A 13031-nucleotide genomic window follows, 5' to 3' on the forward strand; every position below is an offset into this window, starting at 1 on the left:
ATCCTCTGGCATGATCTACCCTGAGCTTCATCGTGGACTGGAGGAAAACCACAATACTGGAAACACCCGCCTGTCTTAGGGCCTGTTTGGCCACCCGCTGCACTATTTGGATGGTAGCCACTTTGCCTGACTGAATGACAATTCCCTCGCTGGCCCTTACTATTTGTTTTTACAGTTGAATAGTCACTTATAAGAAACTGAACAACCATGTGAACTGCTTCAGGTCAGAACAGAAAGCTCAAGGAGTTGTGCTCGGTGGCCAGTATTGGCCTTCCAAAGAGATCCACCACTTGCGCAAGTTGCCCTCTTCGTATTTCTGCAGCCCACGTTCCTTCATTTGACAAGCACTTACGAGTACTTAACTGTAAACCAGTCACTATGTTTAAAAAATGACAAGATTTGGTCCTTAAGTTCATAGTCTAGAGGGGAATGTTAATATCCATTAAGTATACCTCCCCATATGGACTTTGAAAATCATCTGAGAAACACAGGTGAATCCCAAGGAGTTAGAAGAAGCCTTTGAGTAGATGTCCAGTATGTGGTAGGCAGAAAATCGGGACTCCATTACGATGGAGCCTGAAGAAGTATGGAATCTTGCTTGTCTAGGGTGGGAAACTACTTCGGTCATTTCTGGAAACCAGATGGAACCAGATTCCAGGCTGAGCTGCCTTACAGGCCAATGTTAGCACTCTGCAGTTCAGGAATAGATACGACGAGCCTGGACCTAAGAGTTTGCTCTTCAGAGTCCTAAGTAGCACAAGACTTACCAGGATCTATACCATGATTCTATAGGCAAACTAACCTGGGCCATTGTTCCACCCAACCGAGGAATCACATGACTCTTAACAGCATATTTTCATTTAGGTCTTCAAGATGATCAGGCTTGTTCCTTTTCCCCCTCCTCCCCTGCAAAAGCTTCTATATTCACCTGGTAGCCCCAGGGGTGACAGGGTCGTCTATTCTGGAGATTATTATTGCTATTGCTGCTAATTCCATGAGCTGTGAAGATCCCCAACCAACTCAGCTGCAAAATAAGCAATTCTGTAGTGGGAAGAGGCGGTTTGTCCAAGGATGGTGCTGAAATCATTGCCTTAAGGTCTCTGCTGTGCAGAATGAGAAGGCCCCAGAGCTGGGTGTTCCAACTCGGAAGGAAGGGGAGACTGGATAGGCCTCCTTTGGACATAGGTCTCTTCTGGACCCTATCCGAAGCTCCAGTGCCACGGAAAGGCTCCGACTTCCGCTGACATCCTGATGAAGGCTCCGACTTCCGCTGACATCCTGATGCTTGAGCCCTTCACTCTCTTCTCTGGTGCTGCTCAGCCAGTGCCTTCTGAAATGGATGTTACTGGCTACTTAAGAAGAAGGAAAATAGGAAATGCCTTCTTCCGTTTCAACTGCCTCAGACTGCAGAGGGATTGTCTCTGTGGTAACCATGGATACCATCGTGAATTTTATTTGGGTCTGCAGCAAGTGACTCTGGAGGCCTCTCATACTATAACTTCATTTCTATTCCTGGGATCCACCACCACCTTCTCTCATTTGACTGCTGCATTTAGTTCAGGCCTCAAATAGCTGTCCTCCAGGAAGTATGTTCCCATCTAGTGAAGTGCTCTTGAAGCCTCTACTTTCCTTCTGAAGACTGGGACCCTGTTTACAGTTGCACATCTGGGCCCCTCACAGTACCATCAACCATCTCAAAAAGGGACCGTGGTTCTGTGGCAGTTGCGGAAGGTTGCGCCTCCTCATGGTGCTAATAACCCCTTGGGGTGCTCATCCAGACTTCTAAGAAGCAAAAAGCCTGAGCAACCCCCTCACTGCCCAGGAATTCACAGCAAAGAGCAAATCCACAGCATTCTTTCCAGCCTACACACTTGCTTCTTGGTTGAGACCACTGGCACTCCTCAGAAAGGAAAAACTGGGTCCCACAGCTAGACCCTCCATCTCCAGGCACCTTCAGAAGAATCCAACCGTTCTAGTTCTGAATTTGTGCTATTCCCTTCCCCTCTGACCCCCAATTCCATCCCTCACCAAAGTTGGCTAGTGAAGAATATCAACCTTTGGAGGGTCTCAGCTCTGGGAGAGAGGCTAACTAGAATCCCTCAAATTTTGGGATGAAGACCAATAAGTTGTGTTCAATGTGTTCGTTTCTCAGTCCCTGCCTAGGCACTGAAATAAAGTACTAGGTATTAGAGGCTGCTATGGGACCTGATGTCTGTGTATCTCTGTGTTCTATCTTCTGGGGCTTTGTGGAACATTATTATTTTTGATACCTGTTTTCTGGTAACTCTTTGGTGCTTATTTCTGTCTCTGTAAATCTTTACTCCAGTGTCTTTTGTGTAGTCTAATCACCTGGAAGATAGAGGCTGGCAGGGAAGGAGAATGAGATAAAAGACTGTGGTCGACCCTACAAGAAAGCCTTTATTGGTTGGTAAACATTTGGGTCTTGAATTACCAACCTTCTAACTAGTCTGTCCATACTGATGGGCATAAGACAAAGTAATGATTTTCTCCCCCCCCCCCTTTTTTGTCTTCTGGCTTTTTTTGTTTGCAAGACTTTAAGTGGACTCGACCTACCCATCTCCTTACTTGTAGCTCTCAAAGCCGAGCCACACTATTCAGAGGGACACCGCCCCCTTCCCGTACTCCGAAGATGAGCTGTTTCCTGCCATAGTCCAGGAAAGTAGGGGAAGAAGTGGTAGTTTCCACAACACCTGACCATCATCACTCCAGATGGAACCATTCGCGGCACCCAGCGTGTGCACAGGTCACACTTGCCTGATCAAATGAGGTTCAGTCTTATAAACCAGGAGACAAAAGACTTCAATGATTTTTTTTAATGACTAAAGGGTTTGGGAGAGGACGTTGTGCTAATCACAAGTCTAATACAGGGTTCAGTTAGTCTGAAGTAACTCAGACTGTCAGTTGCAGCTCCTTATCACACTTTACCCTTTCTTTCCATAGTCTTGGCATTAGCTAAGCTGAAGCTAGTGAGTGGACTCCATAAGCCAACCTCATGGGAAGAGGAAAAATGGCCATGGCAACAGGTTGGGTAATAGAGATGGATAGGATGGATAGACCAACAGTTATTGGTAACCCTTTTTCCTTCCAGTATTGAGTATTGAACCTAGGGTCTCTCATAAACTCAGCAAGTACTCTGTCACTGAGCTATAGCTCCAGCCCTCACTTTTTTTTTAAAAGATGGTTTCACTAAAGTTGTCCGTAATAGCCCTGAATTCACTAAGTCTTCCAGGCGAGCTTTGAATTTGATGATACCCCCAACACACACATACACACATACATGTACACATTAGCCTCTCAAGTAACTGGCCTTTATCACCAGGCCCAGCTGTAACACACTCTGTAAGAACTATGCATGAGAGTCCCCAACACAGAGGCCATAAGTAGTAAACGTGTGTTCCACATGGTCAAAGCCTGAAGACACTGCTCTCCATGCCTGGATCAGCCTTACCAATCAGCAGTCCTCGGTTAACCTGCTCAGGGAGAACAGGGCCGCCTGGTACACACCCTCGTCCCGGAAACACATGCTCTTGCAGGAGAGACAGAGTAAACTGGAAAGCCGTCTGGAAGGGAAGAAAGCAGTTGAACTTTGGAAACCACAGGGAGGGGAAGACAGTTAAAAATTATACCTGCTTATACTAGTTCATTCCAGTTTGATGTTTTGGCCATTCTCCTTAATGATTATGTCACAGGGAACATTCTCTGAAATGTGATGTGAGTCCCTGATCCCTTGAGTCAACCTTTGGTCCCTTAAAGCAGTGGCGCTCGGAGGATGCCTTCAGACCAGCAAGAGCAGCACGTGGGGATGTGTTTAAGGACTAGAATTCCCAGGCTCTAACCCAGGTCTACCAAGTCAGCTCTAGAGTGGCAGTGCCCAGCCATGTTGTAAGGATGGAGCCAAATCACGGGAGCCCTCACTGTGAGATGGCTGATGTTTGAAGATCCCAATAAGAAGTGTCTACAGTCTAATTGAAATGCTAACATTTCCAACTCACTTTGCTCCTACTTAGGTTTCTGGGAGCTAGTAGTAAAAATGTGTGCTTTGGGGTAGAAGTTAGGGAAGGTCTGCATCTTTGCAGCCTCTAGCGGAAACCCCCTGGCCTCTGACATCTCTGTGTGGCACACTGTGGGGCTCCAGTGGAAGAATCATGTCGGAAGTCTCATCCACGTTGCTGTTCTGATGGATTCTTTTTCTGATAATAGTAGAAGAAAAGTAAAATAAAATCTAATTTACATTCCTATGATAAAAATGTTCTCCCTTTAAATAGTGAAGAGTACTGCAGAGTCTGAGAGCTCCACCAGCCCCTCCTTCCCCAAGGCAGCCAGCAGCTGAGTGCCAGTGTGAAAGAAGGACCCAGGGCTCTGCTCAGCCCACAGGAGAGAGTTCTACACCGTGAAAATAAAGTATCAAGTCCTTAGGTTCCACCTTTGCCTCTTCCCATATCAGGACCTAAATACAGAACTACTCAGCAAAGGGAACAAAATAAATCCTCTCTAAAAATAAAAAAAAAAAAAAATCAGGAAGAGCTTTGTATATTTCCAAACCTATAAACTAGCTGAAATGGCCATGGAAGAGTTGAGGCTGTTTAGAAGCAGTTTTGTTTCGAATGTGTCAGCTTTCATCCCCTCTGAGAGCACTTTTGTGGTATCAGGTCTCCTGAGCTTGGACTAAAGAAGGATAAAGGCCAAGAAGAGCAAGTGTAAAACAATTGCATTAAAGTCACCCCCTTGCCATCCAGCCAGCCCCGGTCACATCATCTTGCTTCCCTACCATTTCTGAGAAGGAAAATACCAGAAGCAACTCCCACACTGCAGCCAGTTTCTGCTACTGCTGTGCTCCCTGCCCCCCCCCCCCACTTCCTAACGTTCTTTTGTTTGTTGCTTTTAACCAAACAAAATTACAGTGAATTCTAGGTCTTGCTAGCTTCCTTTCCTCCCCCTCCCTATCCTGTTTGACACAGCACTGCTCCTCTAAGAGGCTGTGTTTCTCAAATGCATGGCATTCCTCAGGTGGCGGGTGGGCAGGAATGGTCACTTTTTAAAAGTTACTGAGTACAAAAATCCCAAACCGTGATATATGTGTGTCTGTGTGTTTGTCTTATTTCCGTTCCATTTGACCCTCACCTATTCCAGTCTGTCCCCTTTTATACCTAATGTAGAAAAGGCAAAAACTGAATCTGGAAAGCAAATTGTTGTATATAGTTGCGGTAACAATCATGAAGAGAGCTGGGCTGTCCCCTCAGTGATTCATTTTAAACAAGAAAAATTTGTTGAAAATTAAATCCATGCCTTGGCCAGCTGAAATGGCCTTCCTCTGTCGCCACAGGGGCCACCCTGGCCTGGGTCCTCTGTCTGTCAGGCATGTCTCCATCTAGCAAAATTCCTCTGTTCTCCGCTATTTGCGTTTCAATAAAGTTATCTCCTGTATTGTCCACTGGTTTTCTAGCTCACTCTCTGCCTGATTTCTGTGTCCGTTTACCTTACTGCTTGATCTGGAATGTCACATAACTTGTGGTCATCTGCCTAACTCAAAAGCAAAGCCCACCTGAGCCCAAATGCTGAGCAGGGGTCTTTTGACTTCTGCTTCGTGGGTGGGGGAGAACCTCACCGTATACACTGTGGACAGTTTCTGCCCTAGTGTGCTTTCAGTTGCACATAAACACCATGAGCAGAAGCAACTTGGGGGAGGGTATTTCATCTTACAGGTTATAGTCCATGTCAAAGGAAGTCAAGGCAGGACCTCCCTAGGAATGCTGCTTACTGGATTGCTCCCTTGATCTTAAATAGCCCAGGCCCACGTGCCTGGGGACTACACTAACCACAGTGGGCTAGGTCCAACTAGGTCAATAAGCATTAAGGAAATGGTTCACAAATTTGGTCACAGGCTAGTCTGATTCAGTGAATTCTTCAATTGAGTTCTGGTGACTCCTGGGTTTGTGTCAAGCTAACAGCTGAAGCTAATTATGACAGTTTCCCTCACTAGAAGTCAAGGCTTCCAGTTGGCAGGACGGGAAGTCTCTAGTCGTCCATCAACTGCAAAGTTTGAGAATGTACCACCCTCTAACCAGAGGTTCTCAACCTGTGGGTCGCGACCCCTACGGAGCCAAATGCCCCTTTCCTATGGGTTGCATATCAGATAGTTCATAACATTAACAAAATTACAGTTGGGGCTGGAGAGATGGCTCAGCGGTTAAGAGCATTGCCTGCTCTTCCAAAGGTCCTGAGTTCAATTCACAGCAACCACATGGTGGCTCACAACCATCTGTAATGAGGTCTGGTGCCCTCTTCTGGCCTTCAGGCATACATGCAGAGAGAATATTGTATACATAATAAATAAATATTTTTAAAAAGAAAAAAATTACAGTTATGAAGTAGTTTTATGGTTGGCGTCACCACAACATGCAGAACTATTAAAGGATCAGAGCATTAGGAAGGTTGAGAACCACTCTTCTGGACACTACCTAATTTGGGGGTTGAACAAACATGAACATACCTCAAAGGACAGCTGCTCTAATGGAGTTTGGGTTCTCCTGGCCACTGTAAGACAGAAAATAAACCTTACCATCCTCTACTATAGGATTGCAGAGTCAAAACGCATTCATTTTCCCAGAAATACCTGCTCTGTGCTCCAACAACATACTCTGTTCCATCCCTTTGGCCAGTAGGCGCTTGCCACTCTGTCCTGTCCCTTGCTCTAATCCCCTCCACTTGCTCTATTGAGTAGTGTCTCCATGTTGTGGCCATTTCCTGCAACTTGTCCTTGTTAGCGATATTAAACTATTCTCGTTCTCCTACTCTTCCACAATCCCCCTGGGTCTCCAGAAGCACGCTGGGCTAGCTAGATGGCTCTGTGGGTAAAGTACCTGCCTCGATACCTAATAACCTGAGTTCACTCTTACATAAAGGTGGCCGAAGACAAACTAAACTGTCCTCTGCCCTCTACAGGTGTCCCATGGCATATGCCTGTGTATTCGAGCACGGCACAAACACACACACTATTTTTTTTAAACAATGTTACATACTTGCGGTATTCACTCTCAGTAGTCACACAAAGAATAAGTCTGGTGCCAAGGGTGATGACACATACCTGTAGTCACACTGGGGGAGGTAGAATCAGAAAGACCGAGATCAGGGAGTGCAAGGCCAGTACCAACTACATAGAAAGTTTGAGGCCCGTCTGTGCCATGTGTGACCCTGTCTCCAAACAAATTAACACCAAATAGATTATATTTTTTTAATTTTTATGGTTTATTTAATGTGCATTGGTGTGAAGGTGTCAGATCCCCTGCAACTGGATCTTCAGACAGTTGTGAGCTGCCATGTGGGTGCTGGGAATTGAACCCGGGTCCTTTGGAAGAGCAGTCAGTGCTCTTAACCACTGAGCCATCTCTCCAGCCTCCCAAATATATTTTTAAAAATCAGTTTATAGCTGGGCAGTGGTGGTGCACACCTTTTAATCCCAGCACTTGGGAGACAGAGATAGGAGAGTTCAGGGAGTTCGAGGCCAGCCTGGTCTGCAGAGCGAGTTCCAGGACAGCCAGGACTGCACAGAGAAACCCTGTCTGGGGGTGGGGGGGTGGGGTGGGAGCTACACAGAGAAACCCTGTCTCGAAAAACCAGGAAAAAAAAAATCAGTGAGGAGAAATGCTCCTTCACATGTAGGTACTCTCCCCTGGACAGCCACTTTCTCATTTGAGATTGGGCTCATGTAAACTGAAAAACTAAAAAACTAAGAAACTAAAATTGGGGACTGCCAATTTCACTCCAGTTTCTCCGCACGCCCCCCAGGCATCTTTGGATCTCTAAAACTAAAACGTGAACGGACCCAACTGAATCCATGTTTAGAGTTGGGAGGAGGGGTGTTAGTTTAAAATAGGTGTTATTTCTGCTATTTCCTTAAAGCCTTCTGTATCCATTTCCATCCTACCTCTGTGCTAACACGTCTTAAATCTGAGCCTAGAATCAGGTATCACGGCCTTTATTCCAAGCGCGCCTGACTTTCAGGACTCCAAACCGTTATGGCTTTCTGTGTGCACACACATCCCCAAAAGCGTTCCTTGCCGGCAGAAGCGCGGCTCGTTCCGGCCGCAGAAGGCGCTGTCTCCGGAGGCAGCAACCTCTCCCCGCCCCCCCGCCCGCTCCCGCGTGCTTAGATGCGCAGGCGCGGCTTCGCGGATTGGCCGTACGCGGGAGCCGTCATTCGGTGGCGGGTCCCGGCCGCGGGGCTGGCGGGCTGAGGGGAGAAAAGATGGCGGCAGCGGCGGCAGCTGGTACGGCTTCTGGGCTGCCGGGTCCAGTAGCACAGGGATTGAAGGAGGCGTTGGTGGATACCCTCACCGGGATCCTGTCCCCCGTGCAGGAGGTGCGGGCGGCTGCAGAGGAACAGATTAAGGTGCTGGAGGTGACAGAGGGTGAGTGAGGAGGGACCGTCACGAGGATGGCTCGGACCTGGGCCGGCCGCACACTCGGCTGACCGCAGGGACCTGGGGAGCCTGAGCCAGGGGAGAGGTGGGCACGAGGAGCGGGGGTGCTGGGGTGTGCCGCTGATGGCTGAGAAAGTCCTAGAAGAAGGGTGGCGCGTCTGAAAGGAGAGGGTCGGAGGAGGTGGAGCCTTGGCGGGGATGGGGTGGGTGAAGACTTGAAAAGATAGATAGTGCCTAGCTTCTGCAGAGGACAGAAATGGAGTTCGACGTGGAGCTGTCGCTGTCGCGCTGTCTGGATGATATTTGAGCTCCAGGCAAGGTCTTTTGCCGTTTTCTTCAGCAGCTCGGTTGTAGTGGGATCAGGGAAGAGCGCTAGGGAAGCGTGAGAGGTAAGGCCCAGGAGAAGGCGGCTACCATCAAACAAGTTTCAGCATCAGAGTTTGAAATCTGGCTGGTTGTCCAGACACCACGTTTTCCTAGAAATTTAACTCAATTAGATGTACACTACTTCACTTCCCCGATCATGCTTTCTGTTTGTTTCTTTTTAAGATTCATTGGCAGTTATTAAATACTGTGCATTTTCATATCTAGGGACCGATCTTCCTTTGTTTTAAGCTCTTTGTTCTCATCCTCCCATTATGTTCTTTAAAGTGATAGAGAAGAAACTACTAGTTTGACGTTTTCTCTTAACTTCCTGCTTAGTGGGCTTTCATCAGATCATTTTACAAAGAACAGAGAAAAGGTAAATTCTCCTTGGCCTTTTTTGTTTGTTTGTTTGTTTGTTTTTCGAGACAGGGTTTATCAGTGTAACAGCCCTAGGTGTCCTGGAACTAGTTCTTATTGACCAGTTTGGCCTGGAGCTCACAGAGATCCTCTTGCCTCTGCTTCCTAAGTGATGGGCTACAAGGTGTGCACCACCACCGCCCAGAGACTCTCCTTGGTCTTTATGTAAGAAATATATCCTCTCAGAATTTCAGTGGGACTCCAGATCCCTGGAATTCCCAAGTTCAAGAGAATATTTTCAATTCCCAGTTCAAGAGAATATTTTCACTGCCCCTTAAACTTAGGCCTCTACAGAAATGTGGGAGATTGTTTCTATATTTGACCAACCACCCTTAAAGCCTTGACTTAATGCTCCTACAGGATTTATTTTTATTGAAAAGAAATGGATGGGGGCGGGGAGTCACCCTTAAATTTAGTTTTATATTCTGTTATAGTACAGTCCTGGGACTATTGGGAGATCTAATAGGTTAAGGACTATTTGGAAAAAGCCAGTTGTAGTTTTATAACATACCAGATTCTCCCAGATGTGGGTGGGAGAGCACTGTGGGAAAACAATGCATAACTTGACCTGAAGGAGTCTCTAACTTTCTAGGTAAGATTGTTTGTTTCATGGGACATGTCTATAAGCCTAAATGACTTGCTATTTTTGCCAGAAAGGTGTGTGCCTTTCTTGGCTGCCTACTGATGGGCTCTACTCTTGAACATTAAGTGCAGGGGTCTCTAACTTGTTGGGGGGCGGGGGAGAAAGGCACAGCTCAGTTATTACCTCTTGACTTTACATCTCGTGTACCTGCCTCCCTTGATATAAAGAAGGAAAGCTGATAGACAGAAACCTTACCGTATTTAACTTGCTACTTGCATTTAGTTGCTTGTCTGATGCAAACTGATCTTTAATTAAACTTTCTATGAATGATACCCAGTCTTGGGCTACCCCAAATGTATGTCTGACACCTTGCTATGAAAGGTGTACTTATGCTTAAACTACAATAGCACTTTCCTTGCCCTGATTTCTTCATCTCTAGCCAGGTGCAATGGTCTTCAGGCAAAATCAGTTATAAACTTGAGATTGTTGTGAAGTTCTTGTCTTCCACTTTTGTCCTTTTTTGGACTCTTGAAATCAAAAGTACAGGATTTCGACCTAGTGCACTGATGAAGAAGTAAATGAACTCTGTCTCAACTCTCCCGCCTGTCCCCATAACATACTGGTGATGTGCTGTGTGGCATGAGGATGAGAGGCAGGGCAAAGCTTTGATGCAGTAACAGAAATGGCGACCTAGTAGTAAGGCATATGGACTCAAGTATAGAATGTGGTTACAGGTTAGAGCAAGCCTGGAGTTGAATATACTATGTTGGACTCTTCAGTGGCTTTAAAATAGTCTTGTCCCCTTCTGTACCTATTTTTAGTTAGAGAATGCTGGTTCATTCCTTAAGTATCTTTTCTGTGAGTGGCCTTTAACATCATCTTCCGTTGGGTCCAGAGTGTCTCCAGTCTTTCATTCTGGCTGACCCTTAGAAACTTTCTGAAAGTAGCTAACAGCTTCTCTAGCAATGGCCCTTCTCTACGTGAGATGATAGCACCTGGTCCCCCAGGAGGAATTCACAAACTACTTAGCCTTAGGTTGTCAGGACATTTTTCCTGTTAGGAAAAAGGTCCTGCAGATTAAGATGAAAGCCCTTTCTCACAAATGAGTGGAGTAACGATTTTGCACTCTTGGAATTGCTTTTTGACCTAGTTTCTTTTTTTTTTCCGAGACAGGGTTTCTCAGTAGCTATGGAGCAAGTCCTGGAACTCGCTTTGTAGACCAGGCTGGCCTCAGACTCACAGAGATCCACCTGCCTTTGCCTCTCGAGTGCTGGGATTAAAGGTGTGCGTTGATGCCACCACCACCTGGCTTGACATAGTTTTATTCCAAAAAAAAGAACTTTGCTTTTTCATCGTTTGAAACAACTTCCTTAAAACTTGAAGTTAAAGAGGAATCTGGGAGTTGGTGTCTGTTTTGGGGTTTTGGTAATCTTCTGTTTCCATAGAACACAGGGTCAAGTAACTACCATATCTAGTCCCTCTGTCCCTTCCAATAGCCATACTGTAAGCCATTTGCTATGGCCTCACATGGGACACCAAACCCACGTGGTCTATAAGATTAAGTGACTTGTTATTTTTGCAAGGGAGGTGTGTGCCTTTCTTGGTTGCCAGATGAATTCTACTCTTGTACATCAAGTGCAAGGATCTCTAACTTGTGGGGGAAAAGCACAGATCAATTAATACCTCTTAAAGGAACGGGCAAGAAAGGGAAACATGTTTTGGCCAAATTGTATCATAAATAGGATTTTTCCCTCTAATGTTAGGGGTTGAACTTAGAGCCTTGTGTTTGTTAAGCAGGTATTCTGCTACCTAGCTATAGCCTTGGCCCTATAGATGGGATTCAAATAAACACTTCTTTTAAGAAATGGGTTTTCTGCTAGGCGGTGGTGGCACATACCTTTAATCCCAGCACTCGGGAGGCAGAGACAGGCAGATCTCTGAGTTCCACAACAGTCATGGCAAGTTGTAGTTGTATCAAAGAGTTCCACAATAGCCTGGGATGGAGTATAACAAAGGTTTATTTTATTTATTTGGGGATAAACTCACGGTAAGGGTAGCAATCCACAGTCCTCTGCGTGCTCTGGGAACTAGGAACCAAATTCAGCAGAAAAGGGGGCTGCACTTGCTTTTCATCTGCACCAAAGCTATTGGAGGAGTTCCCACAACAGGCTGTTACATACAGAAACCCAGGAAGAGGAGAGGAAGGAAAGGAAGAAAGAAATGGGATTTCTAGAGCAAAATTTACATCCAGATTATTCTTTTTGTCTTCCAGCTTGTATTTTCTGAGAAATAATACAATCAATTACTACATTATCCAGAATGAACACGTAGAAGCCAAAGAACTGTGTGTATGTCAGAGATCCTCCTGATTTCTCTTTTATTAGCCTAATGTCCTAGAAGGATTTTCTTGAACTCCTGCACTTGTCCTTTTCCCTAATTACTTTGATCTAGGGAAGCCCTGAAAACTTTACATACTTAAAGCCTCATTACCATACACAGGAAGACTTGGTGCTAGTTAACCACTTCATCAGGTGTGGTTGCTGTCCTGAGCTGAGTGAGGCAGAACTGGGCAATCTGGAATTCCCGCGTAGTGTGACATTCAACAGATAATTGTCCCCTTTCGTTTTTCTTCAGAGGATTGAGCTTTTGAGTTTGATTAGCAGAGTTTGTAAAATTTTAATTCTACCCACATACGGTAAAAAAGTAAAAAGATTTTTTTATTTATTAGCATATTCTTGTAATTCTGTTTTTTCATTGGTAGAGAGGGAGATATCAAGCATTTAGTAACATGGGCATTAGACAAGAGTAGATTACCTAAAGTCGCTTACCTCAGAATCTTAATGTTCTGTCAACTTCTTTTTGGTTTTTCGAGACAGGGTTTCCCTGTAGTTTCTAGAGCCTGTCCTGGAACTAGCTCTTGTAGACCAGGCTGGCCTCAAACTCAGAGATCCGCCTGCCTCTGCCTCCCGAGTGCTGGGATTAAAGGCGTGCGCCACCACCGCCCGGCTTCAACTTCATTTTTTTTTAATTCGATTTATGGTAAAACCACTTTTAGAATGTTACCTCTTTGTTTCTGGCATATTAATACTTTACTTCTTGTATCTCAAAATGGATTTTTTTCCTTTTTCTTTTACTTTCCTACTTTTCTTTAAGAAGAGCATCCTAAGTGTTGGAATGAGTCCTAAGTTCTGTAGCCTGAATAGCTGAGATTTTTGTAAAATAAC

General features: G+C 45.5%; 1 protein-coding gene across 4 annotated transcripts in view; it reads left to right on the forward strand.

The window, feature by feature from the left end:
• Positions 1-8218: 8218 nt before the first annotated feature.
• Positions 8219-13031, forward strand: part of Ipo9 (importin 9) — a 47044-nt gene continuing 42231 nt past the window's right edge. For 2 of the 4 annotated variants that reach the window (XM_038349438.2, XM_038349439.2), the window contains exon 1: positions 8219-8429. In XM_038349438.2, coding sequence (XP_038205366.1) covers positions 8267-8429 — 163 coding nt within the window. In that variant the 5' untranslated portion in view covers positions 8219-8266. The remainder of the gene's footprint in view (positions 8430-13031) is intronic. The other 2 variants (XM_038349440.2, XM_042056059.1) reach the window with 1 other exon arrangement.

This window comes from Arvicola amphibius, chromosome 12 (genome assembly GCF_903992535.2).
Source record: "Arvicola amphibius chromosome 12, mArvAmp1.2, whole genome shotgun sequence".
Classification (NCBI taxonomy): domain Eukaryota; kingdom Metazoa; phylum Chordata; class Mammalia; order Rodentia; family Cricetidae; genus Arvicola; species Arvicola amphibius.